The following is a 27,988-nucleotide window of genomic DNA, read 5'->3' as shown; positions in this document are numbered from 1 at the left end:
CAGAGAATCCCAAGCAGCCTCCACGCTGTCACTATGGAGCCAGATGCAGGGATCGAATCCACAAACTGTGACCTGAGCCAAAATCAAGAGTCGAACATTTAACCAACTTAGCCACCCAGGTGCCCTGGTGTGCTGCCAGTAAACAATGGTCCATTCCAGGTGGCAAGAAGAGATTGAACTGGAACACTCTGTGGCAAAGAATAGGAACACTTTAAGATCGTGTAATGGTCAAAACCAAGCCTGAATGGTGTTCACCAAATCAGATACGTGGATCAAATGACTGAACCATAAGAACATTGGCCTGGTTGCTGCCAGATCCAGTGCTGTTCACTTAAAGCTCATTCAGAGCTTCTGTTTCCTATGTTAATGGGAAATACTTTTGCATTTCATTCAGAGCTTCTGTTTCCTGTACTAATGGGAAATACTAGATACTCTTGCATGTATTTTTTTAGTAAGAAGAGGTGCCATTCCTACCTTTTATGATGCGAATCTCTGTTTATTTCTCCCACTGTTTACTATGAAAAAAATTTCACCAGAGGAAAGCTGAAGGAATTAGTGCACAGCCATGCGGCCACCATCTAGATTCTACAGTTGTGAACATCATACTATACTCACTTCACCACCAATCCATCCCTCTGTTTATGATCCATCTTGTGTGTGGTGCACTTCAAAGTAAGATGTCAGTACACTTCTTTCTAAACACTTCAGCATGCATGTGGGTAACTACAGTTCAATATTTGTTTATGGCTTTTTTTTTTTAATTTTTTTTTTTCAACGTTTTTTTAAAATTTATTTTTGGGACAGAGAGAGACAGAGCATGAACGGGGGTGGAGCAGAGAGAGAGGGAGACACAGAATCGGAAACAGGCTCCAGGCTCTGAGCCATCAGCCCAGAGCCCGACGCGGGGCTCGAACTCACGGACCGCGAGATCGTGACCTGGCTGAAGTCGGACGCTTAACCGACTGTGCCACCCAGGCGCCCCATGGCTTTTTTTTTTAAGGTAACATTTATGTGTAGTGAAATCCTCAAATCTTAATTATACCATTTGATAAATTTTGACAGGTGCATGTACCTCTTAAACCTTCTTAGCAAGCTATAGAACATTTCCATCATCTCAGACAACTCCCTCTGGGATTTTGGAACCATGATTTATACACTGTCACCTCACAGAATCTGTCTGAAGATGTAATTAGAGACTCAGCAAGTTGATTGGTGATAAATGACCACAGAAGCAGTTTAGTTTCTGTTTGCTTTGGCAGAGAAGTATAATCAGAGCAGAGAAAGGGGAGCTGGTTGTTTTAATTCTTGTATGCTACTTCTGTTCTCATTGTCATGCCAGTTGAGTATAAAGAATGCTCAGGAATCGGAAAGAATAACTAATTGTAGCTAGCTTCCACTCAGATAAATACATATATATGTATGTATGTATTTCAAAGTTGCAGGGCTTGGTTAATTTCCTTGAGTTTTTTAAAGTTTCAGATGCCAGTTTCATCCATTTATAACATTTCATCTTTTCCAAAAATTTTTGCAAACCCTCCTGCTTTTAGGATAAAATAAATGAAACTCATCATTTATATATATATATATATATATATTTTTTTTTTTTTTTTTAATGCTTATTTTTGAGAGAGAGAGAATGAGCTGGGGAGACAGAGAGAGAGAGGGAGAGAGAGAAGCAGGGACACAGGGCTCAATCCCATGAACTGTGAGATAATGACCTCAGCCAAAATCAAGAGTGACTTAAAAGTGCTTAACTGACTGAGCAATCCACGTGCCCTAAAACTGATCATTTTTAATAAAATCACTGGCCTCATATAAACATTTCTGGCCATGGATGCGGACAATCAAGTTGTTTTTAAATTACTGGATGCAATTTCTAGGAATTCTCTGCAGAACAGATTGGCCTTGGAATTAGGCACATCTAGGTCCAAACCCTGACTCTGCTACTTGCTGACTCTATGATCTTTAGCAAATTGCTTAATCACTTTGGTCCTTGATTTCTCTGTTTATAAAAGGGGGACAATACACATATCTACTTCATGGAGTTGTTGAGAGGATTAAAGGATTAAAAAAGGGGAAGTTTTCAGTGCTTAGTGCTGAACTCAACAAATGTTAATTTATGTACTCAACAAATGTTAATTTAATTAATTAATTTTTAAAATATAATTTATTGACAAACTGGTTTCCATACAACACCCAGTGCTCATCCCAACAACTGCCCTCCTCAATGCTCATCTAATGTGATTATTTTAGTAAAGTTCAGTATGTTTTGTTGTTTGGAATATTCCTGATAATATTTATAAACCTCAGGGAACATAGTAATTGTATTTAAGAGACCATATATCCTTCATCTAGTATCTAGTCCCATAAAAGAACAATATCCACAGATCTTCATTTTTAATTAATGTTTGTTAAGAATCAGATGTAAAAAAGCAACCACTTCCCACCAATAGGTAAAATGACAAAGACTCACAACAGCAAAAGTTGGTGACGATGTGAAGTAACCAGAATTCTTTGTTGTTGTTTAGTTTTTATTTCATAATCATAAACTGAACTCTGCAATCGAACTTGATGTAGAGGAGGATAAGAAAAATATGTGAACCATAGAACTGCCCCAAGGAACACAAAGATTATGGGATATTTTGAGGAGATGAGGGTGAAGGGGTGCTCTCCTAAGCTACAGAAGGAATGAGCTGGCGGTTAAGATATGACACAAGTCAAATTTATTAGATTTGTCCACATCAGCAATGTTGATTCTCTTTTTTTTAATTATTTTTTTAACATTTATTTATTATTGAGAGACAGAGAGGCACAGAATGTGAACAGAGGAGGGGTAGAGAGAGGGGCAGACATAGAATCTGAAGCAGGCTCCAGGCTCTGAGATGTCAGCACAGAGCCTGATGCAGGGCTCGAACTCATAAACTGCAAGATCATGACCTGAGCCGAAGTCGGTCGATTAACCAACTGAGCCACCCAGGCACCCCAGCAGTGTTGATTTTCTTGCTGGTTTTGCCATTCCTGGATCCAAGGTGTTCCAGATAGCTTCCACAATAGTCATGCCCTGTTTCTCCTTGCCAAAGACCACACGCTTGCTATCCAATCACTCAGATTTGGCAGTGTAGATGAAACACTGGGAACCATTTGTGTTGGGTCCAACATTTGCCAAGGGCAAGATGCCAGGATCGATATGCTTCAGGATGAAATTCTCATCAAATTTCTCCCCATAGATGGACTTGCTGCCAGTGCCGTTATGGTATTAAGGCACCACCATGGCACATAAATCCCAGAATAATACTGTCCAAGCAGAAAACTTTATAACCAAATCCTTTCTCCTCAGTGCTCAGAGCATGAAAGTTTTCTGCTGTCTTTGGAGCTTTGTCTGCCAACAGCTCAGTGGGGATGCAGCCCAAGGGCTCACCATCCATGGCAACGTCCAAGAACAATGTGGGTTGACCACGGCTGGACCGTGTCTGTAAGGCCCAGAATTCTTAGGTATTGTAGGTAGGGATGCAAAATCGTTCAAGCACTCTGGGAAAATTTTTTGGAGGTTTCTTCAAAGTTACACATAGATATGCTTCCGTGATTCTCAAAATGACATTAATGCTGAGCTGAGAAACCCTGATCTACTCTATGACCCAGCCATTCATTCCATGCCTAGGTATTCACCTAAAAGTAAAGAAAACATACACTTACAAAAATGTCTTGTACTAGAATATTCGTAGCAGGTTTATTCACAATAGCCTCAATCTGGAAACAGAACTCAAATGTCCATCAGTAAGAGAATAGATAACTAAATTGTGGTTTATCCATACAATGGCATACTACTTAGCAATAAAAAGGAATGAACTACAGATACATAAAACAACATGGGTGAATATTGACAGGGTTCAGAACATGCTGCCCCAAAATATGTTGATTGGCATATTAAGTATTTTAAGCTGAAGGAATTTGAGAAATGGCAGGTGTAGGAAGGACTCTCTGACCTTGCCCTGAAGCAGCTCACAAGATCCTCATGGAAGATATGCCCTCCCTATACCTGGAGGAAAGGAATATTCTTATTTCTGAAGTTGGAAGGACTCCAAGAGGAATCTGGATGAACATGCCTTGCCTAAATTTCCCCCTGTGTACTACTCTTAGCTCATACTCATTTGTCACATTTCCCCACAACTTTCCACTCCTCATCAAACTTAGTATGAAAACACTCAGTTTTAATGGTTTCTTCAGATCTTCATTTCCTTGTGGAGGCTCCTGGTCACATAAAATGTTAGTAAATTCACATGCTTTTCTCTTGTTAATATATCTTTTGTTACAGAGCCCCAGCAGAGAACCTAGAAGGGTAGAAGGAAAACATTTTTTCTCCCCTAATTTCATATGTGTATATATATATATATATATATATATATATATATATATATAACATATATAGAGTGATATATTTTGGATACAAGTCCTTTGTCATATGTATATATTGTAAATATCTTCTCCCACTCTGTATGTTGTCTTTTCACTCCCAATGATATCTTACGGTGAATAGATATTCTTAATTTTAGTATGGTTCAGTTTATATAATTTTCCTTTATGATTAGTGCTTTTTCTGACTTGTATACTTTTGCCTACTTCATGGTCACAAAGCTGTTTTCTTATGTTTTCTGCTAAAATAATTGTTTGACTTTTTAATTTTTTTAAGTTTATTTTTTATTTATTTTGAGAGAGTGCGTGCACACGTGCATAGGGGAGGGGCTCCAGCCACTTGAATCGGGGAGGGAGGATCCCAAGCAGGTTCTGTGCTGTCAGTGCAGAGCCCAACATGGGGCTTGATTACGTGAACCATGAGAGCATGACCTGAGCCAAAATAAAGAGTGGGCGCTTAACTGACTGAGCCACCCAGGCGCCCTGAAAGTTTTTTGACTTTTAAAATATAGATTGGCATCCCAAATGAAATGTATTTTTATAATGTAAGAATCCAAATAAAATTTTTTCCATATGAATATCCAAATGTCCTAGACTCATTTTTTGAAAAGACAATTTTCTTTATTGATGGACATCCAGGAGGAATTAGAAAATAATGTGTGTGTGTGTATATATATATATATATATATTTTTTTTTTTTTTTACATAATTTACATGAATGGTTCAAACTTTACACACAGCTCTATATTCTATTTTTATGCAATAGTGTTGCCACACATAACCATATTATTGGCTGAATGATATCCCATTATATGGATGTATCACAAATCATTTTTTAAAAATGTTTTATTTATTTATTTTTGAGAGCAAGACAGAGTGCGAGAGGGGGAGGGTCAGAGAGAGAAGGAGACACAGAATTTGAAGCAGGCTCCAGGCTCCAGGCTCAGTGCTGTCAGCCGCCCCAGTGGGGGGGGCTCGAACTCACAACAGTGAGATTATGACCTGAGCCAAAGTTGGACGCTTAACCTACTCAGCCACCCAGGAATCCCTGTATCACAAAGAATTTAATTAATCCCCTTAAGGTCAATATTTAGAGTTTTTGTTATTGTTGATATAAGGAGATGAATATTTTGTCCAAAGTGAGGGCTGGTTATGTTGCGTTTCCTAAGGATAAATTTCTTGGAGCGGGAATTACCCAGCTGGGGTGCAAGGCCGTTTTAAAGTTTGCCATCTGTGAAGTTTATGCCAATGTTTACCCCCATGCACAACCGGTATATAAACCGGTTTCTCCTTATTCTCACCAATAGTGGCCATTATGAATCCTTTTAATCTTTGCTAAATCAGGTGAAAATGAAACTTATTTTCATTTCCATGTCTTTCTTTTATAATAGGCCAAAAAGTTTTGTACATCCTTAGTCGCTATTTTACTGGTTTTAGATGGTCTGTTTGAATTTTTTTCTAATTTTCCTTTGAGATTGTTTTTTCCTTTCTGGTTTATAAACATATATATGTTATAACAGAGTATTACGTCGCAGTTGGCCTAGTTTGGCTTTTAACCTCATATTGTCTTTCGAGTTTCAGTTTTAATTCAGCCTGCGTACTAGGAACCAACTTCTGCCTAGTAACTTTGGAAAACCTTCCCGACTCAGGGTCTGGGTGGGCGGAGCTGGAGTGTCTCGGACGGATTTGCCCCGCCCACATCTACACCGAAGGGGCGGGGCCAAAGGACGCCCCGCCTCCTCGAGCGGTTTCCGTTGCCACAGACGCCTTTCCTCCTCCGGACTTGGCGAGAAAAGAAACCTATAGAGAGCCTGGGCCCGGGCACTGCTAGAGTTGCCGGCGTACGTAACGTTGACGCGTGACGCTAGCCCCACTCGGCTGTGAAGCGCGTGCGCAGTGCGTCTCTCAGGGCTCTCGGGCCGTCGTCGGCCGGCGACGGGCGGCGGCGCGCCCTGGAGGTGGGTTCCGGGTCCTGGTGTCGAGAGGGCGGGTCCGGGCTTCCTTCCTTGTCTTCTGGCGCACAACCTGCCTTCGCTGCGGCGGGGGGCGCCGTATACCCTACGAGCGACCGTTCCGGGAAGCAGCTCCGGGAGCGGAAGTGGAGGATGGTTTCCTAGAGTGGGGAGAGTGAGTGAAGCGCTGTCTCTGTAGACTCGGGGAGCCAAGGTGGGCGTAAGCGAAGGTAATCAGACCCGGCTTCCGAGCCCGGGTCTTCCTTCGACTTTCCAGAGGATGAGGCAGGGCCTGGGACTGAGGTTCTTCCTCGTCAGGAGGGCTCGGGCCGCTTGAATATAGCTGGAGACTCAGCCCCATCAGGTGAAACGAGATCTTGGCTGCCCCTGGCCCAAAGTAAAGCGCTAGATGCACTCTATTATTTTCACGGTTGCTGGGAAGAGGAGTTGCCAGAAACACTTGTAAAACTCCTTTGTAAGCGTTAATTGAAGAGAGCCTGTTGATAAGATCTTGTGGGGTTTGTGTCAGGCCCACGGATTTTGCAGGTATTTTCCTTTGTGGCTTTGGGCGGGGGGGGGGGGGGGGGGGCGGGGCGGGCATGACTTTCTACTCGAATATGTAAATTAAGAACGGTAATACTGACCCTCAGCAGAATTATGATGCCAGAAAGTTCTAAGCAGTGCTTAATGGAAGGGCCAGAGGAACACATACTGGAAACTTTTTTTCTGTAGTCTGTAAACCACGTGTTTTGTTTGTTTTTTAATTTTTGCTCATGCATTGAAGTGCTGAAGTTATGACTCATATTCGGAACCTAGAGGAGAGCTGTTTGTGCTAAGTATAATATACGTTTGTTTATTAGATACTCACAGAGGGTTTACTGTGTACCTTAAGCACTGTTTTAACCTCGGGGTGATACATGAGTCACCAAAACAAAAGATCCTTGCCCTGTGGAGCTTAGATTCTACTTTGGGGAAGACAATAATAAACAATAAGCAGATTTAATGTTAGAAAGAAAAGAGTGTCATGGAAAGAAAAAAAGTACAGCAAGATCCTTACCTTTACCATTGTTAGTGTAAGATGCAATTAGGATGTCAGGGTAGGTCTCATAGAAAAATTACACTTGATTAAATACTTGAAGGAGGTGAGGGAGTTAGCTATGCAGGTACTCTGAAGAAAGAGCATTCCAGGCAGAGGGATTGACCAGTGCAAAGGATTTGCAGGTTGCAGTGTGCCTCGTGTTTCAGTGAACAGAAAGTTTATGTGGTTGGAGCAGAATGAATTGGAGGGTTAGTAGACAATCAGGTTAGAGATAGGTTGGGGCTGGAAGGCAGAAATCTTCAAGAGCATTGTAGACTACTGTAAGGACTGTGGCATTTATTTGGGAGCCAAAGGAGGCAAAGATAGAAGAGACCAGTTAGAAGGCTATGGCAGTAATCCAGCAGAGAGTTGACACTGTCTACAATCAGGAAGCTGGTATCTGGAGGTGGGTGAGAAGTGGTTGGATTCTGGGAATTTGATAGGAGGAAACAAAGTTCGGGTTATAGACCTGAAAATACAGTATTTACATATATACATATTTTTCAAGTTCTATGTATGTGTGTGTGTGTGTATGTGTGTGTGTATGTGTGTGTGGGTATATATATATATATATATATATATATATATATATATTCAAGATAAGTATTTTATATATAAATATATAAGACATAATCTTGATTTGTGTACCACCGGTGTAGTCAGGAAGAACAATGGAATGTTTGAATCACTTTAGTTTTTCTCATGTGAAAGTATTATGTATTATCTTAGGCAACATTTCAGAGCTTCCTTATGCCATTAATTAATATGTGAAGTAAATGACTAAAGTCAGACTTTTTCCAAAGTAGAATATAGTTGCAGTCTAAACATGGTTGTAGTTTCCAGTAAGCACAGTGTAAATTAAGATAGAATAACTTGTAATAAACTTTCATTTGCTTTCATTTAGGATTTTAGTGAATGTATCAATGCCCCATTTTTGCCTTCTTTCAGAATTTGTCTGAATACAGCATCTAACAGTGAAAAAAAAGCTTTGAGAAAAAGATATTGATGGACACATGTGACTGTTAGCTGTAATTTACATGTATGGCAAATATACTGTGGCAAACATGACTAAGAAGATACTTGTTACTTCAAGAAGCTTACAAGCTAGTAGAATAGACAGGATTGTAAATAATTTAAACAAAATATAAAAGAACTGCCAAAAGAACAGTACAAAGTAAATGCTAATAGAATACAGTCTTCTAGATATTATTGTATTTATTGTGGCATTAGCTCATCTTTATTTCCCATTTTAATTATCAAATGTTGGCTTTTTGTGGGACAGTGGTTGTGAATTTTTTGTTTGACAAATTTAGATTCTTTTTGAATATGCTGAGAAATGTGGAACTTATGAACTAAAACACCTATTGATTAACATTGAGCTGACAAGTACTATGTAATACTCATAGCTCTCTCTGCTGGAATTTATGACTTTACCCAACACTATGCCATCAGGCCATGTATCTTTCTCTTATATCTCTTTCCTTCTCCATTGGACAAGTGTTTTTGGTTTCTTAGTGTTAGACCACAAGATGTAGGGTGACTATTTGTAATTTGTATATTCATTGCGAATATTTCTTCAATTTAAAGATCTTCTATCGAAGTGTGTTACTTTTCTTGTTTTGTTTTTGTTTTTTTTTTTTTTTTTAAGATTATTTTGAGCGAGAGACAAAGCGTGAGTGAGGAGGGACAAAGAGAGAGGGAGAGAGAAAATCCCAAGCAGGCTCTGCCCTGTCAGTTCAGAGCCTGATGTGGGGCTCAGACTCACGAACCATGAGATCGTGACCTGAGCCAAAGTTGGATGCTTAACTGACTGAGCCACCCAGGCGCCCCAAAGTGTGTTACGTGGCAAGAAGAAATATAGTCGAAGTATGGAGCTGTCTGACCAGATGAGACAAGAATCTAGTTTATGGACATGCCAGTTTGAACTATAGTTCACTTTCAGCATTGAACTGAATAGAGACTGACCAGTCAAGTACACCACAGTCAACAAGCAGTATGATGATGAGTGTTAGTAGGTGGCTTATGAAAGTGATTTGGCACCACCAAAGTGCATGTTTTAGCAAGAGTGTGAGATCTGGATGAAGGATGTATTTGACAGTGTTTATAGGTAAATAAGTGTGTGGTGGCAGAGACGTCTGGTAGCAATATTAGTACTGGGTTTAGGTGTAGAATCTTCTCCTGGAAGGAGGTGAGATTCAGAAGGAACTCAAAAACTGGAAGTCTTGGGGCACCTGTGTGGTGCAGTTGGTTAAGCATTCAACTCTTGAGCTTGGCTCAAGTCATGATCTCACAGTTTGTGAGTTTGAGCCCCCTATTTGGCTCTGTGCTGATGGCATGGAGCCTGCTTGGGATTCTGTCTCTCCTTCTCTCTGCCTCTCCTCAGCTTGTGTGCATGTTCTCTCTCTATCTCTCTGTCTCTCAAATAAATAAAAACTTAAACAACAAAAAAAGCTAAAAGTCGCTTGTTAAAGCTTGATCAAAGGTCGTGTTAAGGGCTGAATCTTAGTCTGAGAGTGTGTTTGGGGCCATGTGGGTAGAGGAAAACTTTGGGAGGAGCTAGATGGATTAATATGGCAATAGGAGCTGCCATCACTGATGATTATTCTTCGGTATATGCTTTTTATATGCTAGCATGTTCTATCCTTATCTAAAAAAAATGATACCCTAAATAAGAAACAGACTCAAAGATGTAATTTTCCCAAGGCTACTTTGTAGCTAAGTTGCAGAGTTGGAAATTGAGCTCAGATCTGTTGGGTATGAAAGCCTTTACTTTTTCTTTATTCCAAATTGTCTCATTATGTAACAGCATGTGCTGACATTAGCTTTCCCATTTTATGCAGTTTGTCATGAGTGTGATCTGATTTGCTGTGGATGAGATTTCACTCTCTAATAAATTTGATTCATTTAATTGTGTGTTTTCTTTTTCTAGATTTTAATTTAATTTGAAAATGAGTAAGTGCAGAAAACCACCCCTGGGTTCAAGTCCTGAGACATTCAGCCCAGATGTTGTTGCTGACATTTTTGAACTCTTTGCCAAGAACTTTTCTTATGGCAAGCCACTTAATAACGAGTGGCAATTACCAGATCCTGGTGAGATTTTCACTTGTGACCACACGGAATTTAATGCATTGCTTGATTTGAAGAACTCCCTAAATGAAGTAAAAAACCTACTGAGTGACAAGAAATTGGATGAGTGGCATGAACACACTGCTTTTACCAATAAAGCTGGAAAAATAATTTCTCATGTGAAAAAATCTGTGAACGCTGAACTTTGTACTCAAGCGTGGTGTAAGTTTCATGAAATTTTGTGCAGCTTTCCACTTATTCCACAGGAAGCTTTTCAGAATGGAAAACTGAATTCCCTACACCTTTGTGAAGCTCCTGGAGCTTTTATAGCTAGTCTCAATCACTACTTAAAATCCCATCGGTTCCCCTGTGATTGGAGTTGGGTAGCTAATACTTTGAATCCATACCATGAAGCAAATGACAATCTTATGATGATTATGGATGACCGACTTATAGCAAATACCTTGCATTGGTGGTACTTTGGTCCAGATAACACCGGTGATATCATGAACTTGAAATATCTGACTGGACTTCAGAATTTCATAAGCAACATGGCTACCATTCACTTGATCACTGCAGATGGGAGTTTTGATTGCCAAGGAAACCCAGGTGAACAAGAAGCTTTAGTCTCTTCTTTGCATTACTGTGAAGTTGTCACTGCTCTGACAACTCTTGGAAATGGTGGCTCTTTTGTTCTGAAGATGTTTACTTTGTTTGAACATTGTTCCATAAACCTGATGTACCTGCTAAACTGTTCTTTTGACCAAGTCCATGTTTTCAAACCTGCTACTAGCAAGGCAGGAAACTCAGAAGTCTATGTGGTATGTCTCCGTTATAAGGGAAGAGAGGCAATCCATCCTCTGTTATCTAAGATGGTGCTGAACTTTGGGACTGAAATGACCCAGAAAGCTCTCTTTCCCCATCATGTGATTCCCGAATCTTTTCTTAAAAGGCATGAAGAATGTTGTATGTTCTTTCATAAATACCAGCTAGAGACTATTTCTGAGAACATTCGTCTGTTTCAGTGCATGGGAAAAGGGGAACAAACAAAACTGAATACTTTAAGGGACTGTGCTGTTCAATATTTTATGGAAAAGTTTCAGTTGAAGCCTCTTTCCAGAAATAAATGGCTAGTGAAAAAATCTAGTATTGGTTGTAGTACAAATACAAAACGGTTTGGGCAGAGGAACAGATATTTTAAAACCTATAATGAAAGGAAAATGCTGGAAACCCTTTCATGGAAAGATAAGGTGGCCAAAGGATACTTTAATAGTTGGGCGGAAGAACATGCTGTGTATCATTCTGGGCAGAGTTCTCTCTTAGAAGGGACAGCTTCCAGTCTTGAGTGTCACTTATGGCATATTTTAGAGGGAAAGAAACTGCCAAAGGTAAAGTGTTCTCCTTTCTGTGATGGTGAAATTTTAAAGGCTCTTAATGAAGCAATTGAAAAGTCATTAGGAGGAAACTTGAATTTGGATTCCAAGTTCTGGCCCAAACAGCAGGATTATTGTTCTTGTCATATTTTTACTGAAGAACTGATATTTACTGAGTTGTTTAGCCTTACCAAGTGCCTTCAGGATGAGCAGGTCGTAGAACCCAGCAACCGAATAAAGTGCCTGCTTGTGGGCTTTCCAACCCTCAGTGACATCAAAACGCATATACCGTTGGAAGTTCAGTTCTTGGAACCAGCGGAACTCATGACTTGCAGGTGTTCGTTGCTTCATGATGGAGACCCAATTTACCAGCAGCTGTTTTTGGACTGCTTTCTACGTGCGTTGCAGCAGCTTCAGACAGGAGATGCTATGATTTTGCCTGTACTTTCTTGTTTTACGAGATTTATGGCTGGTTTGATTTTTGTACTCCACAATTGTTTTAGATTCATCACATTTTCTTGTCCCACTTCCTCTGAGCCCCTGAAGACCTGTGCAGTCCTGCTGTGTGTGGGTTACCAGGACCTTCCGAATCCAGTTTTCCAGTATCTGCAGAATGTGAATGACTTGTTGAGCTCTTTGCTGAATTCTGATGCACCCCAGCAGGTTTTACAGTTTGTGCCAATGGAGGTGCTCCTTAAGGGGGCACTGCTTGATTTTTTGTGGGATTTGAATGCTGCCATTGCTAAAAGGCATTTGCATGTGATTATTCAAGGAGAGAGAGAAGAAATCATCAGCAGCCTTCAGCTATGAAATTGAAACTTTCTGAGATTTAACTTTATGACTTCTTACAGTTTCCACTGTTATTGTAGTCTTTTGCTATTAATTTAAAACCTTTCATTTGAGGGAAAGGCCAACTTTTGCCTCATTGAAAGTCTCATTATTTCTGGAAAACCACCAGCTAGTTCTGATCTCATATATATGCCCATAGGCATAGAGTTTTCCATGTGGTGCAGTCTATGCAGTGATGAAACTCAACCTCAGACGTGAGATGTGTGTGGGTGGATGGGGTGGACACACCCATACTTATTTAAGCAGTTTTGTTGGTCGTACTTATCTGTTTAAGATTTGCACCCATGTGCCTTCATTCAAATTAGATTTTTTCCCAACTGATTTCCTCAGTGGATAATGCTGTTAATAAATTGATAGACGTCTTTGATGAAAGGAGGTGAAAACCTCAGCTGCACCAGTTTTCTTTACTCCTGACCACGTCACTTATGGATTCGGGGAACTCCTTTTGCCAGATGCTGAATATGTGCCATTCCTTGCCTTTAAGCCACTGACCCAATTTACTGGTGTGGTTTAAATGAAGCTAGTGTGCTGTTTTATAAATATTTCACTAACCACAGCCATCCAGCTAGTCCATCCAGGACAACTTCAAACCAAAGATCATGTTTAAAACAATGAAAAATCACTGTGGCTAATACACATATGTATCACGAAAAGCTTCATTTAGCAATCATGTAGTAATTTTTAACTTCCAGGAAATAATCTGTGAACTAAAGGATTTTTTTAGATTGCAAAATAGTGTGTAAGGTCTCATATTGGAGATGTATGAATGTGATGAACGTAGTGAACCCTAAAGAAAAATTTTAACACTTCCAGAATGATGATTCAACATTTCAAAATTTTTAATTTTATTTCTTTTTTCAGTATGAAAGTAGCACTTTATTAAAAGATTAACCGTAAGATGGTTATTTTATCAGTTATGTCTGATTGCTTTTAAATTATATGTATTCGACCACGTAAATGAGCTTTTCTGGCAAACTGTATTAAGCAAATCTTCATTACTTTGAAATTACACAAAGTGGAGAGTGTACTCTCACATGTGCATTTTAGACATTTGTGTTATAAAAACTAGGTGTATTCTCTCATGTATTTGGTTGATAAATATTAATCTGAATTTTTAGAATGTTCTTTGCTATTTTGAGCTACATTATAGATTCATGAATAAAGTCATTAGCAGAGAGATTTTGTGTTCGTCTTTTTTAAAGAGAATCATGGGGGAAGTTAAAAATATAACTTGGAAACATTTTTTTTTTAAGGGAGGTTTGAATGGGAGTTAATGTTCTTTCATTTCCTCTGATATGTATTCATTAAAATTTAATTCTTAATATTGTAATATTTATGGAATTTCTACTTCGGGAAAGAAACTGAATACTTAGGGAGGAGAAGGGGGTAGATTGAGTTCTTGCCAAAGGGGGTACGGAAGCCTGGAGGGAGATTTCCAAAAGAATTGTAATTTCTTATTGGTGGGTGACTTTATGGAAACGGTTCCAGTTGTATAATGATAAAAATCTGACAGAAAATTGGTTACTAGGAGAGAATTAAAAATCACTCTTGGAAAACCATTTTGTACTTAATAGTCTTTATGCCTTGGTTGGTTTGGTCTAATATAATGACACAGTTTATTTTTGTTTTTTTTTTTTTAACCAGTTCGTTGGAATGAAGTTGAAAGCCTAGGTACAGGTTCTGGTATTAAAACTTTGTTTTAAGCGTCTCAAATAAGTACTGAATGCTTAGTTGTTGTTGTTGTGTGTGTGTGTATTTTGTTTTGTTTTTTTAAACACTAATCACTGTCGGGATGTATAGCATACTGGTGTTTATTCGAATATATTTTGGTATTTAACTTGGCTCTTGGAATCAGTTGCTGTTCATCTGATTGGTTGGATTCAGATTTGCTCTATACAGGTGAGATAGGAGTTGAAGGTTCAAACTGAACTGGATGTGGCTGACAGGTACCAATGATTTAGAGGAATTTCTCTTTGAGAAAAAGGGGAGGAAAAATGCTGTCCAAAAAATGAATGACAAGAAGACAGTAAGGTGAGGGATGGTTTGTATATCAAGGTAGTTACTGTTATTTGAAAAAAAAAATTTTTTTTTTTGTAGATCTAAACAGCCAGAAAATTTAAACTTCACAAAATGTGTTTCCTAAAAGACTTAGATGAGAAAGAGGTCTTATAAATGTAATTTCTTCAGTATTAATTTTTGTCCTCCCTAAGAAAAAAGTCAGTTTTATATTCTAGTGAGGGCTTTTATATATTATCCTAATATTACTTAAATATTTAAATGCATTGAAAATATATTTTCTGGAATAAATTAAAAATCTGAATTTGTATACTTTATTTTGTTTAAAAATATTTGTATTAAAGGCGCACCTGGGTGGCTCAGTTGGTTGGGCATCAGACTTGGGCACAGGTCATGATCTCATGGCTTGTGAGTTTGAGCCCCGCTTTGAGCTCTGTGCTGACAGCTCAGAGCCTGGAGCCTGCTTCAGGTTCTGTGTGTCCCTCTCTGCCCCTCCCCTGGTCATGCTCTGTCTCTGTCTCTCTCAAAAATAATAAACATTGAAAAAAATTAAAATTTGTATTCAAATTTTTTCTACTCCAAAGATCTTGGAGTGGAATGAAAGAAGCAAGTTTAAAATATTAGGGAGAGGTGAAAAAAAAATGTTGATTGATGCTTTTGTTGTTTTACTTGTTTTTTTTTTTTTTTTTTTTTTAATTTTAGCTTTTTTTTTTTAATGTTTTATTTTTGAGGGAGCACAAGTTGGGGAGGGTCAGAGAGTGAGGGACAGAGTGGATGCTCAACCAACTGAACTACCCAGGCACCCCTTGTTGTTTTACATATTTTTGATGAAAATATACCAGATATTAAAAAATATGTAGGCCTTATTTTTCATTTGCAGTTGAGGTCATTATAATTATATTGCTGTGGCGGGCAAATGAAATCAGTTAATCCCTTACATTTTCACATTTTTAGAAATGAAAATGTTTATAAACCCAACCAAAATCTTTTTTCTTTGTTTAAATACTTTTCCATATTTAAATTGATTTGAAAACAAAAGGGTAACACTGATATTTAGTGTATTTTTGCTTTCTAAGGTGAAAGTAAGAAATAGCACATTTTTATTTTTATTTTTTAAAGAATGTTTATTTGGGGCGCCTGGGTGGTGGCAGTCGGTTAAGCGTCCGACTTCAGCCAAGTCACGATCTCGCGGTCCGTGAGTTCGAGGCCCGCGTCAGGCTCTGGGCTGATGGCTCAGAGCCTGGAGCCTGTTTCCGATTCTGTGTCTCCCTCTCCCTCTGCCCCTCCCCCGTTCATGCTCTGTCTCTCTCTGTCCCAGAAATAAATAAACGTTGAAAAAAATAAATAAAGAAAGAATGTTTATTTTGTGTGAGTGAGAGAGCTCAAGTAGGGGAGGGGCAGAGAGAGGGAGACAGAATCCCAAGCAGGATCTGCGTTGCCAGCTCTGAGCTAGACATGTGGCTTAAATCTATGAACTGTGCGATCATGACCTGAGCTGAGTTTCAGTTTTTAAAATTGTTTTAAACAATAAATGGTTATCATTTTTTATAAAAGCTGTACATACTTACAAAGATTTTAAAGCATAAGAGGTTTTTTTGTTAATTTTTATATTCTAAAAAGTAAGAACATTCATTAAACTGTTATAATTAGGCCTTATTTAAATGTCCTTAGTTATCTGTTTAATACATTTTGAACACAACTTAGATTTAATGTAAATATTATCTTCTGTTAAAATGATGAAAAATTATTATACATAGATGTGCAAGGCCTGACAGAAAATTTGTTTACTGAATAGTTACTATTGAAACTAGAGACTCTATTATTATTTGATAATAGGTCACCCCACCTTTTTCCTTTTTTTTTTTTTTTTTACTGGATTAAAACTCTTCAGGTTGATCTTAGGAGCAGAACTAACCATAAAACAAACCTTTCAGTATTCCCTAATGAATTTCTATTTGGATGGTAAACATTTTTTAGAGCTGGCCTAATGGCCATGTAGCAAGTAAACTAAAAGCTTGATACAACATATAGTAAGTCATGATATGTAGGTATGTTTTAGCGCATGTAATTAAAGCAATAATCCTCGACATTTATAATGAGTTCTTGCTTATTTTGCACTTCTAATCAATGCATTCTTGATATAAAGTAGCAATCTTGGAATAAAGAATTCTGCCTCCCACCCCCAATCTGTTATTTTTATTTTCTTAGTTTTGGCCAACACAGAAGAAAAAAATAACTTATCTTTGGATAAGGACAAGTGTATACTGGAATGTTTTAGGAAGAGGTGAAGCTGCTTTATGACCACAGATATGGTGAAGATGCCAGCTGTTCTTTATTAGTGAAAATACTTAGAAATTATCTGTCACTGAGCTTAGGTTAGCATTTAATTTTACTCAAGTGAAAATTTTATTTAAAAGTCTAATCTGCTGATGGTGACTTATAGGTTGTATACTCATTTACAAGTTGCACCCATAATAGTGTTGATCTTTCTGTCTTTCCAGAGTATCTTTATAGACCCACTAGGTGTAATTCTGTGTTTCTGTATGCCAGGTGCAGCAGCATCAGTGTAGGCTGTTATCAGACATTTAGTATTACGTATTATTTAATATTGCAGCCACATTGCTGATTTGTAGGTTAAATTTGTCATGATATAATTAAGGAAAACATTTGTAGAGATTGTTCTTTTCCTCTAAATTATTCCTATACCTTCTGCTGAACATTTTATTGAAATGATTCTGTAGATCTTTGTGGATAAACATATTTTATTTACATGTATATCTACATCTTTTTGCTATTTAAGCTTGTGCTTCATTCAACACCAAATTATTTTACTGGCCAAGACAGATGTGCTTTTACTCTCTAGGCCTTTGAGAATTTCTGTTGTTTCCAGTGAATTTCAGATTGAAAAATTAGTCTTCATACTAGACTGGCTGAGAAGATACAAAAGAAGCATAAACATATCCTAGTGAATTTTTTTTCTAATTGGAGTAAACATCATTCCTGTAACTATTAGATAACTCAAGTAATATTAATCTCTTCCTACAGTGATTGCGCTTACTGCTTGAATAAGCAGTAAGCTTACCCTGAGCATTACCCTAAACAACCTTACATTGTTCTTTCTTTTTTTTCCTCCGTTCTTTCATTTTCCTGCTTGAATTATAAATTTAAGGGCAGGGTGCTATGGCATATACTTATTTTGTATTTCATATTGTCGGTATAGGTGTCTACAGAATACCAGAATACTACTTGATTTTTTAATTATAGGAAACTTTCAAACACACACAAAATTAAAATCAGGTTAACAACCCCTTCACATACCCTGAGCCAGGTTCCATAACTACCAACATTTTGCTGAACTTGAATTATCCTCCTACACTTTTTTTTTTTTAGTACTTTAAAACAAATTCATGAAATCTCTCTTAACAGATAAGGACTTTATCACATGTGACAAAATTAATATCACCGAATACTTAGTCCATGTTCAAAATTTTCAGGTTGTCTCAAAAATGCCTTTTACAGTTGGTTCAAATAAGGATCCAAATGAGGTTGACACATTGCACTTGCTTTGTGTGCCTCTGAAGTCTATCTGTTTAAAGTCCCTTACCCCACTCTGCAGTCCAACATTTTCTTTTCCATGCCATGTTAACTGTCCTGTAGTTTCCACAGGCTGGATTTGGCTATTTCATCTTTTGATTTGTATCTCCAAGCCACATATTTCCTATGAATTGGTAGCTAGATCTAGAGGACTGATTACTTTTGGCAAGAAAACATTCTAAGTGGTATTGTGTACTTCCTTTTTTATCACATCACAAAGGACAAAATGGCTAGTTGCCTCCCTCCTTGACATTAAGGTTAATCAGATTCAAATGTCAACCTTATTTATATGCTACTAATTTTCTATTGATATTTCATTTAATAGTTTTAGCATTTATTGAATATTGATACTTAGCTCTATTAGAGGTTGCAAATTAGTGAATTTTTCTTTTTCTTTTTTTTATTTTTTGAGAGAGAGAGAGAGAGAGAGAGAGAGAGGCACACAAGCCAGGAGTGGGGAGGGGTAAAGGGAGAGAAAGAGATTTAAGCAGGCTCCACCCCCAGCATGGAGCCTCACCTCACAATCCTGAGATTATGACCTGAGTCAAAAACAAGAGTCAGATAATTAACTGACAGAGCCGCCCAGCCCCCACCATTTAGTGATTTTCTAACCACATTTCTTCAGTATTCATTGGGCTTTATAATATGTACTTGAAGTTATCCACTATTTGTTTTTCCTGAAATAGGTTATTCAGGGAAAGTGCTTAATGTTTTAAAACATTCTCAGTTTTCAGAACCATAAGGTGATGTTTTAGCAACCTTCAAAGGTGACCAATGGATTTTTTTTTTGTTTGTAGTTTTTAAACTAACTTACTTTTGTAGTTTTTAAACTAAATTACAAATAGTGTTCTCATCCGATGCTCAAATTATCCTATTTTGGCTTGGGTGGGTGAGGGAAAGGGCTCCTTTAGGTTGATACCTATGATATTTTTTATATAATTCAAAAAGTCTTCAATAGCTTCAATACTTTCTGGCACAACATATGCCTGTTTCATCTTGTATATTTTCTGCCAGACTCGACATCATCCTGACCTTGATGGGAATGTCCATAGTGCAGTGGTTCTCAAAGTTTCTGGTCTCCGGACCCCTTTACTCTCTTAACAATTATTGAAGAATCCAAAAAGCTTTTGTTCATTAGAGTTATGTCTGTTGAGATGTTCTGTATCGGAAGCTAAAGTTCATAAGCATTTTACGTTTTATTAACTAATTGAAAAATGACAAAGATAAAACTACTATGTGTTCACATAAATACATTTTATGAAAAATAACATTTAAAACAAAAGAAGCATGGCAGTGTTTCCATTTTTGTAGGTCTTTTTTGTCTTTATAATAGAAGACAGCTAAATTCTTATATTTGTTTTTACATTCAATCTGTTGCAATACGTTGTTTTGGTTGAAGTACTTGAAAAAATCTGGACTCAAATATATTGGCAATTAGGAAAGGGAGGAGTATTTTAAAAACATTCTCAGGTACTTATGGATGTTCTTTGATGCTAATCTAAAATTTGACAGGTGATAGTTTCTTAACAGTTGATTGCAAAGAAGAATCTTAAACTATATTAGTAAACTTTTTGTACTCTTTTAAAATCCATTGGTCTGTCTTGCACTTTGAATGGATTGCTTACCCACATGTGGTTTTGTAACACCACGAATTTGTTATTTGGAAAATGAGTTCATGGAGTTATGCAGATCTTGCAAATGTTGAATGCATTTGATTTATACGGTATCCAAAAAGTCATATTTTTAAACATCACTGCTGATCTCATCAGAAAAAAATCTAAACTTTTAATTTTTTCTTGGATGCTTACATTTTCTCATAGCAATGAATATTGTCAGTTGTTTTCCTTGAAATGAGAGCTTACTGTATTAATTATGTAGGAAATATCTGTCAAATATCCATATCTAAAACTATAAACTGTAACTATAAACTATATAATAAGTATAGTTTGTCTTCCAGTTCTTCCAAGTAAATGTGTTCCATGAAAAATGCTCATCCTCAGTTTGTAACTCAATCACAGAAAGGCTTTTCCTGGTGACAGCCATCCTGCTTCAGGATGCAGGAGAAGTGCTTTCTGCCTACTTTCCACTTCTTCACCTAGAATGTTAAAGCCACCTACTCAAAGGTCAAAACTTAATAGAGTTAATTATTTTTAACCACCTTATTAAGGATATTCTTAATTAAAAATAGCTCTTTTCCACCATAATGAACATGTCTGATGTTCATACAATGACCACATAGAGAAGTTTGGTGCCGCTACCTTGATTTGTGCTAAGGCACCAACAATTTTGCCCATCAGTGCTTCTGCATCATCAGTGAAACTATTAACATGGTGTAAAGGGGAAATAAATAAGACCATAGTTTGAGAACTGCTGTCCTAGTGTATTCCCATTATATTGGCTGCTGATTTTTTAAAGTTTATTATTTATATCAATGAGATATTCCTATTTTTGAGACTTTTTAAAAACAAATGTGTAGTTTTTCCATTGCTAAAATCTGTGGAGATCAGTATATATTTGTCATTAGTTCTATTAATATAATTAATTGTATTTGCAGATATTGAACAAACACTACTTGATCATGATGATTTTTGGATCCTATGTGCTACTATTTTATTTACAATTATTGCATTAACATTAATAAGTAAGATTGGTTTATAGTTGTATTTTATTGAGCAATGTTTGTCTGCTTTTGGAATTAATATTAAATTTGTTTTATAAAAATAGTTTAGACATTTTGTTTTCAACGCTGTGAAATAGTTTAAGTAGCATTTACATCATCTGATCTAGACAGATTTGGTAGACTTCTTTGTGAAACTGGCTGAGCCTAGTGCCTTTTTGTGGGGGAGCTCTTTTATGACTTTCTATTTCCATATTTCTTTTTACACAGTTCATTTGTTTAGAATGTTGTGTATTTCATCTATATTTTCTTTAAAAATTTTTTATTTCATAGAGTTGTGCAAAGTAGTCTCATGATTAAAAAAAATTCCTCTTCTGACCTTGTTTCTATTTTGTGCTTGTGCTTTCTCCTGATCGTTTAAAAATCAAGTTAACTATTTCTGTTTTGTTGACTAGGTTTCAAAGAACCAGCTGTTGTGATTTACTCACTGTTTTTTTTCTAACTAAACAATTTCTGCTTTATTTTTAAAAATTGAGATATAATTGACATAACATGATAACAGTTTCAGGTGTACCACATAATGATTCAATATATGTATGTATTGTGAAATGATCACCACAATAAGTTTAGTTAACATTCATCAATGTAGTTATAATATTTTTCCTATGATGAGAAAGATCTACTCTCTTAGCAACTTTCAAATATAACAGTATTATTAACTGTATATATATATAAAACCTTCCTGCTTCTGGCAACCACCAGTCTATTCTCTATAGTCATGAACTCATTAAAAAAATTGTTTTAGATTATACATATAAATGAGATCATATGGTATTTATCTTTTTCTGTCTTATTTCATTTAGCATAAAGCCCTTAAGGTCCATCCTGTTGTTGCAAATGGCAGGATGTCCTTTTTTTTTTTTTTAATGGCTGAATAATACTTCATCTTCTTTATCCATTTATCCATCACTGGACTCTTAGGCTGTTTCCATGTTTTGGCTATTGTGAGTAATGTAATGCTGCAATGAACATGGCAGTGCATACATCTTTTTTTTTTAATTTTTAACGTTTATTTATTATATTATTGAGAGAGAGAGAGAGAGAGCATGAGTGCGGGACGGGCAGAGAAAGAGGGAGACACAGAATCTGAAGCAGGCTTCAGGCTCTGAGCTGTCAGCACAGAGCCCGACACAGGGCTTGAACTCACGGACCGTGAGATCATGACCTGAGTGGAAGTCTGGCGCTCAACCGAGTGAGCCACCAGGTGCCCCTCATCTTTTCAATTTAGTGTTTTCATTTCCTTCAGGTATTTACTCAAGTGGAATTGCTGAATCATATGGTAGTTCTATTTTTAGTGTTTTGAAGAACTTCCATACTGTTTCAGTGGAGTAAAACATAGAGGCTGCACCAATTTACATCCCTACTAACAGTGCACTAGTGTTCCCTTTCCACATCCTCACCAACACCTATTTCTTGTCTTTTTGATAACAGCCATCCTAACAAGTATGGAGTAATATCTCATTGTGGTTTTGATTTGTGTTTTCCCAATGATAAATGATGTTGAGCATCTTTTCATATACCCGTTTGCCATCTTTCTGTCTTTGGAAAAATGTCTGTTCAGATCCTCTGCCCATTTTTAATCTTTTATTTAATTTTTATTTATGTTAATACATTTTTTAAGTTTATTTATTTATTTTGAGAGAGCGTGAGCTTGAGCTGATGAGTGGTAGCTGGTATCTGTGAGCATGAAAATCTCACTGGCAAAACTGCAGGAGGTCTGCAGGGGCTGTGCTGGCTGTTGGATTCTCAGTAGCAAAAAGCTGCTGGGGTCCTTTGTGAAGCAGTCTGCTGGAGTCTTTAATGTGATTCGCAGTGGTGAAAGCTGGGGATGGGGTGTGTAGCATCTGCAAGGGCTGTTGAGGTCCTCAGAAGTGAAGATTTTTGTGATGCTCTGCAGAGCAGGCCACTGGGAACCACAGCTGCTCACACCGTGTGGCTGACACTCGTAGCCCCTGCCCTTGTTCTCTGTTCCTAGCCATTTCTAGATGTCTTAGCTTTGCTGGTCTCTGGGCAGGGTGCAACTGAAGTGGGTTCTTTGTGCAGTGCTCCCAAAGGCTGGGGAAGCTTGTAGCTCACCCTTCCTTCCTTTTACCAGTGAGGGGAATTCTCTTGAGCCCTCTTGGCACGGAACAATGCCAGCCTGGGGCGATGGGGTGATGCAGGCAGAATGAAACTTCTTACCCTTTTTGTATGGTTATTCTCAGGTCTTTTGCTCTGTTGTGTTGCTGAAGCTCTTAAGTGGACTTTTAAACTCTCACAGAGTTGTTTTTTGTTCACAGATAGGTGTCTACTTGTTTTTTGGGGGTGGGGTGGGGTGGGGAATGGAGGCTCCTACTCCTCTATCTTGATGATGTTACTCTCTCATTCAGCCCTTTAAAAATGTCACTCTACTGTCTTCTAGCTTCCCTGGCTTCTAACAAGATGGCTGTTATAATTCCTATATTTATTTCTCTTTGAAAAGTTTTCCCCTTTGCCTGCCTTCAAGATTTTCTCTTTGTTTTTTTGTTTTTAGAAGTTGGATATGATATGTCCGTCTCTGGCTCAGATATTTATCTTGGTAGGTGGTTTGATCTGTAGTTTGATAAATGTTATTAATTTTGAAAATTCTTAGCCGTTATCCCTTCAAGTATTTATTCTACCCAATTCCCTGTCTTTTTTTCCTTCTGGAATTCTAATTGTATATCCATTAGATCATTTGATGTTGTCCTGTATTTCCTGGATGCTATATTCTCTTTTTATTTTTTACTCATTTCTCTCTTTCAGTTTGAATATTTCACGAATTCTTCTACTGATGAACCTGTCAGTGACCATCTTGATCTCCAATACTATGTTTTTCATTTCCAGCATTTTCATTTGATTTTTTCTTACAGTAAGCATCTCTCTGCTAAAATTACTCATCTGACAATGAATGTTCTCTATTTTTTCCATTGGAGGCTTTGACATATTTTTCATAGTTATTTTATTAAAAAAATTTTTTTTAAGGTTTTGTTTTTAAGTAGTCTCTGTAACCAATGCATGGCTCAAACTCACAACTCTGAAATCAAGAGTCACATGCTCCACAGACTGAGCCAGCCAGGGGCCCCCAAAGTTATTTTAAATTAAATGTTGATAGCTCTGACATCTGTGTTATATATGAGTTTGGTTCTGTTGATTGTTTCGTCTCTTGGCATTAAGAACTTATTTCTCGATTTTTGTTTGTTTGTTTTGTTTTTTACACCACATCACCAGTGATTGTTTGTTTGTGTTTGTTTTTGTTGTCATAAGGGAGAGAGAGAAGAAGGATCCGGGCTGGGCTCCATGGCCTTCCTGCAGCAGCTGCTATTCCTCACCCTGAAGCCTGACCCTGAAGCCTGAGGGATGCTTTCTCGGACTCTTGCCATTGTTTTTTGTGAGTATGTTGGCATCCATAGAGAGAGAAGCCTGCAAGTGGTGTTAACTCCCCTTTATCTGTAGCCTTCAGGGCTCCGTATTGTGCCACCAGCCAATTCTTAGCCTCCACTATTTTATTAACAATTCTAAGTGAATTCTTCCTCCCAGTGTTCAACTGCCCCAAGTAAACAAGTGCTTGTACTCTGTCTCCCTGTAGACACTTGTCTCAACTCAGATGTGGAACTAGTTGGCATTTCCTCAACTTCAACTCTGATGGATGCAGGAAAAGTTGTTCACTTATAGTTTGCCAACTTTTTTTTTAATTATCAGGATGGGAGGGACACTCTTTCTACCTCTTTTCCAGCTCTCTATACCCATCTAGAAACTAGAAATCGGATCTTCCTGTTTTATTCCTGATATCACTACTGGCAGGGTGACTTTTTGTCCTGGTTTACACTGGTATAAACAGCATCTCCCTTTCACTCCAGAGTTTCTTTGTTTGAATGATAAATGATCATCCTGTCCTCAAAAATATTACATGAATGAGCTTTCACCAGGAGCTTATGTTAAGTTTGGATGGATTTGTTTATCCTGGAGAAAAAATATTGATCATTTTGGTGATATTCTAAAGGATATGGGAGAAAAGGTGTTAGTGAAAGACACATCAACCAAATCCAACGTGTAGACTTTGGATCTTGTTTTACACCAGAAGGATTTTTGGTAGGCAATCAGGAACGTTAGAACATGGGCTATATATTAGAAGTGTTAAGGGGGTGCCTAGGTGGCTCAGTCGGTTAAGTGTCTGACTTTGGCTCAGGTCATGATCTCGCGGTTCATGAGTTCAAGCCCGGTGTCGTGCTCTGTGCTAACAGCTCAGAGCCTAGAGTCTGCTCTGGACTTTGTGCCTGCCTCTTACTCTCTGCCTCTCCCCCGCTCATGCTCTGTCCTTCTCTCTCTCTCTCAAAAATAATAAAATAAACATAAAAAAAAAAAGAAGTGTTAAGGACTTATGGGGCACCTAGATGGCTCAGTCGGTTAAGTATCTGACTTTGGCTCAGGGCATGATCTCACAGTTCATGGGTTCGAGCCCTGCGTCGAGCTCTGGGCTTTCAGGCCAGAGCCTCCAGCCTGCTCTTAATTCTGTTGTCTCCCTCTCTTTCTGCCCCTCCCTACTCATGCTCTTCTCTCTCTCTCTCTCAAAAATAAACAAACATTTAAAAAAGAAGAAGTATTAAAGAATTATTGTGATTTTATTAAGTAGTATAATGATATTACAGATATATTTTTAAAAATCTTGTTTGTCAGAGATAAATTCTAATGTATTTCAAGGTAAAATGGTATGACAGTGGGAGTTTATTTTAAAATATTTAAAATAAAAAAAAAGGGTGAAGGGGAAAGAAATGTGTTAAAGACAAAAATGAGAAAATGGTAATTACTGAAGTTAGATGATGTGTATGTGGGGATTAATTATTTTATTATCTCATCTTTTCTTATTTTTATCAATTTCCATAATCAAAATTTAAAAAAGGGACAAGGGCAATTTCATTTAAAACTAAAAGAACAATATTCAGTTACATACCTGCCACATTTCTTTCAAATATATTCATGGAAATGATGAGGAGAGGATGGTGATTCTCTTCTCCCCTCTAAAAATCCTCCTGCTTAGCTCTGCAAGGAAATCAGAAGACTTTGTCATATCCTGTCCACAAGAAGTTGAAACGACAGGTATCCTTAAAGAAATAGGTGTAATTAATCATGGTGCTGCTTGTTTTGATGAGCATGTGAGAGTGACAAGTTAATAATAAATCTCCAGCTCATCCAGGGAAGGTGGCTAAGGAGGTGCTGTGGTTTAATTTACATCTTTGGAAGCACCGAAGATTTAATAATCTTCCTGCCTCATACATCAAACTAACACCCCTGAGACAGAAAAGCAAAACATTTTTAACTGTTAATCTGAGAAGCAATAAAATCCTGTCTCAGGTTGCAAATAAATTGAGTTTCTGGTGGTCTCAGTGGCCCCCTAGTGTGTGATTTATTCAGATTCCAAAGCTATTCAGAACCCTTGGGAACTTTGGCTGCAAAACCAGGCAAGCTGGGAATGTGGGGATTGCCAGTGTAATCATAAGGTCTAGACTGAGGGCAGTGACTGATTTTACCTTAGGTCTACTCAATTTATTTTACCTTCTACCTCAACTACAGGTAGATTATGGGATACAAGCATATGTGAATTTGAGATTCAGTTCTAAATGCTTGCTTTTAGCTGGAATTGTAACTATACATATATATATATGTATTTTTAATGTTTTATTTATTTGAGAGAGAGAGAGGGAGAGAGACAGAGACAGAGCATGAAGGGGGGAGGGGCAGAGAGAGAGGGAGCCACAGAATCCGAAGCAGGCTCCAGGCTCCCAGCTGTCAGCACAGAGCCTGAAGCGGGGCTTGAACTCAGGAACCGTGAGATCATGACCTGAGCTGAAGTCAGACACTTAACCGACTGAGCCACTCAGGTGCCCCAAATTGTAACCATCTTTATGCTTATGCAGTGCTTGTTCTTAAAAGATCAAAAGCTGTTTTGAAGTTTTTACTTTCAAAGAGTAGGATTTATATTTTGTATTTTAAAATGTTTATTTCTTTATTTTGTGAGAGAGGGAGAGAGTCTGTGAGTGAGCATGAGCTGGGGAAGGACAGAGAGAGGGAGAGAGAATCCCAAGCACGCTCCATGCCTGTGCCGAGCCCGATGTAGGGCTCAACCTCACGAACCATGAGATCATGACCTGAGCCGAAATCAAGATCCACTTGCTTTAACTGATTGAGCCACCCAGGCACCCTCAAAGTGTGGGATTTTAACCTGCTGGAGAAACTGGGATGCAGAAGGGGGAAGTAACTCTTCATGGCATGGCGAGCCATCTGCACAATCTAAGCAGTGTTCAGATTTCCAGCTCTTTATTTCTTGAGCAGCTAAGCTATGAGGTGTATTGAATTTATTAATTTGGAAAACTGTTTCCTTATTGATATCATCTTCCTTTTTTAAAGAATGGGCCATGAGGGTCTCAGAGAAAGAGGAAGGTAGAGTTGGTGCATTTGCTCCAATTTGTCATGAAATAATTTAGGGAATTAGATTATAAAATGTGATCTCAGCTCATCTTTTTGCTGCTTATAATTTCCACAGCATCATTTGTGATATTTAATGCACTATTATAGGAACTGGAAAAAAGAGCCTAAATTGGTGGCCTAAAAATAGCCAATTCCTCTTCTCTTCCTACCTCCCTCCAGCACCCCTGTGGCTCTAAATCACAGCTGTAAGTTGGAATTGCATTTTGTCATGTCTTCCAAGGATACTGACTGACATAGAACAAGCTTCAGATTATTACTAGCACATCCATTCAACTTACCAATTAGGAAAACACATACCACCACAGATGTACCTGGCCGAACCTCCCTCTCCCTGAGGAAGGCTAGACTCTCCCTGTCAGTTCAGATTGGGCCAGATAAGAGACACCCTGGAAGAGACACTCTTCCTCCTTCAGTAATTAGCAGATATCCATGGACTACCTCAGGTCCTGGGGATGTAAAGGCCATAGGAGATTAGAGGCAAAGAGCACCA

At 37.9% G+C, this 27,988-nt stretch overlaps 2 protein-coding genes and 1 pseudogene across 6 annotated transcripts in view; 2 read left to right on the top strand and 1 right to left on the bottom strand.

Annotated features, from left to right (window-relative positions):
• Positions 1-5,724, bottom strand: part of LOC125153200 (peptidyl-prolyl cis-trans isomerase A-like) — a 58,689-nt pseudogene extending 52,965 nt beyond the window's left edge.
• Positions 5,725-6,232: 508 nt separating this feature from the next.
• CMTR2 (cap methyltransferase 2) lies at positions 6,233-13,905 on the top strand. Of its 5 annotated transcripts, none has more exons than XM_047836104.1 (2): positions 6,233-6,368; positions 10,370-13,905. In XM_047836104.1, the coding sequence occupies exon 2, from the start codon at positions 10,389-10,391 to the stop codon at positions 12,687-12,689; it is 2,301 nt and encodes a 766-aa protein (XP_047692060.1). In that variant the 5' UTR covers positions 6,233-6,368; positions 10,370-10,388; the 3' UTR covers positions 12,690-13,905. The 5 variants fall into 5 exon arrangements, with proteins under 5 accessions (XP_047692060.1, XP_047692063.1, XP_047692062.1 ...); XM_047836107.1 differs by lacking the exon at positions 6,233-6,368 and adding an exon at positions 6,406-6,537; XM_047836106.1 differs by lacking the exon at positions 6,233-6,368 and adding an exon at positions 6,437-6,576.
• Positions 6,469-27,988, top strand: part of HYDIN (HYDIN axonemal central pair apparatus protein) — a 429,838-nt gene continuing 408,318 nt past the window's right edge. Inside the window, exons 1-2 of the mRNA XM_047836101.1 lie at positions 6,469-6,537; positions 24,280-24,403. The gene's annotated coding sequence lies outside the window, so the exon portion shown is untranslated. The remainder of the gene's footprint in view (positions 6,538-24,279; positions 24,404-27,988) is intronic.

Source organism: Prionailurus viverrinus, chromosome E2, assembly GCF_022837055.1.
Source record: "Prionailurus viverrinus isolate Anna chromosome E2, UM_Priviv_1.0, whole genome shotgun sequence".
Classification (NCBI taxonomy): domain Eukaryota; kingdom Metazoa; phylum Chordata; class Mammalia; order Carnivora; family Felidae; genus Prionailurus; species Prionailurus viverrinus.
Note: the sequence above shows the minus strand (reverse complement) of the source record. Positions and strands in the feature narration are given on the sequence as shown.

Bases quoted from the DNA above. Each gene is read 5' to 3' on its own strand.
- CMTR2 (XM_047836104.1), top strand. From the start codon at position 10,389: ATGAGTAAGTGCAGAAAACCACCCCTGGGTTCAAGTCCTGAGACATTC.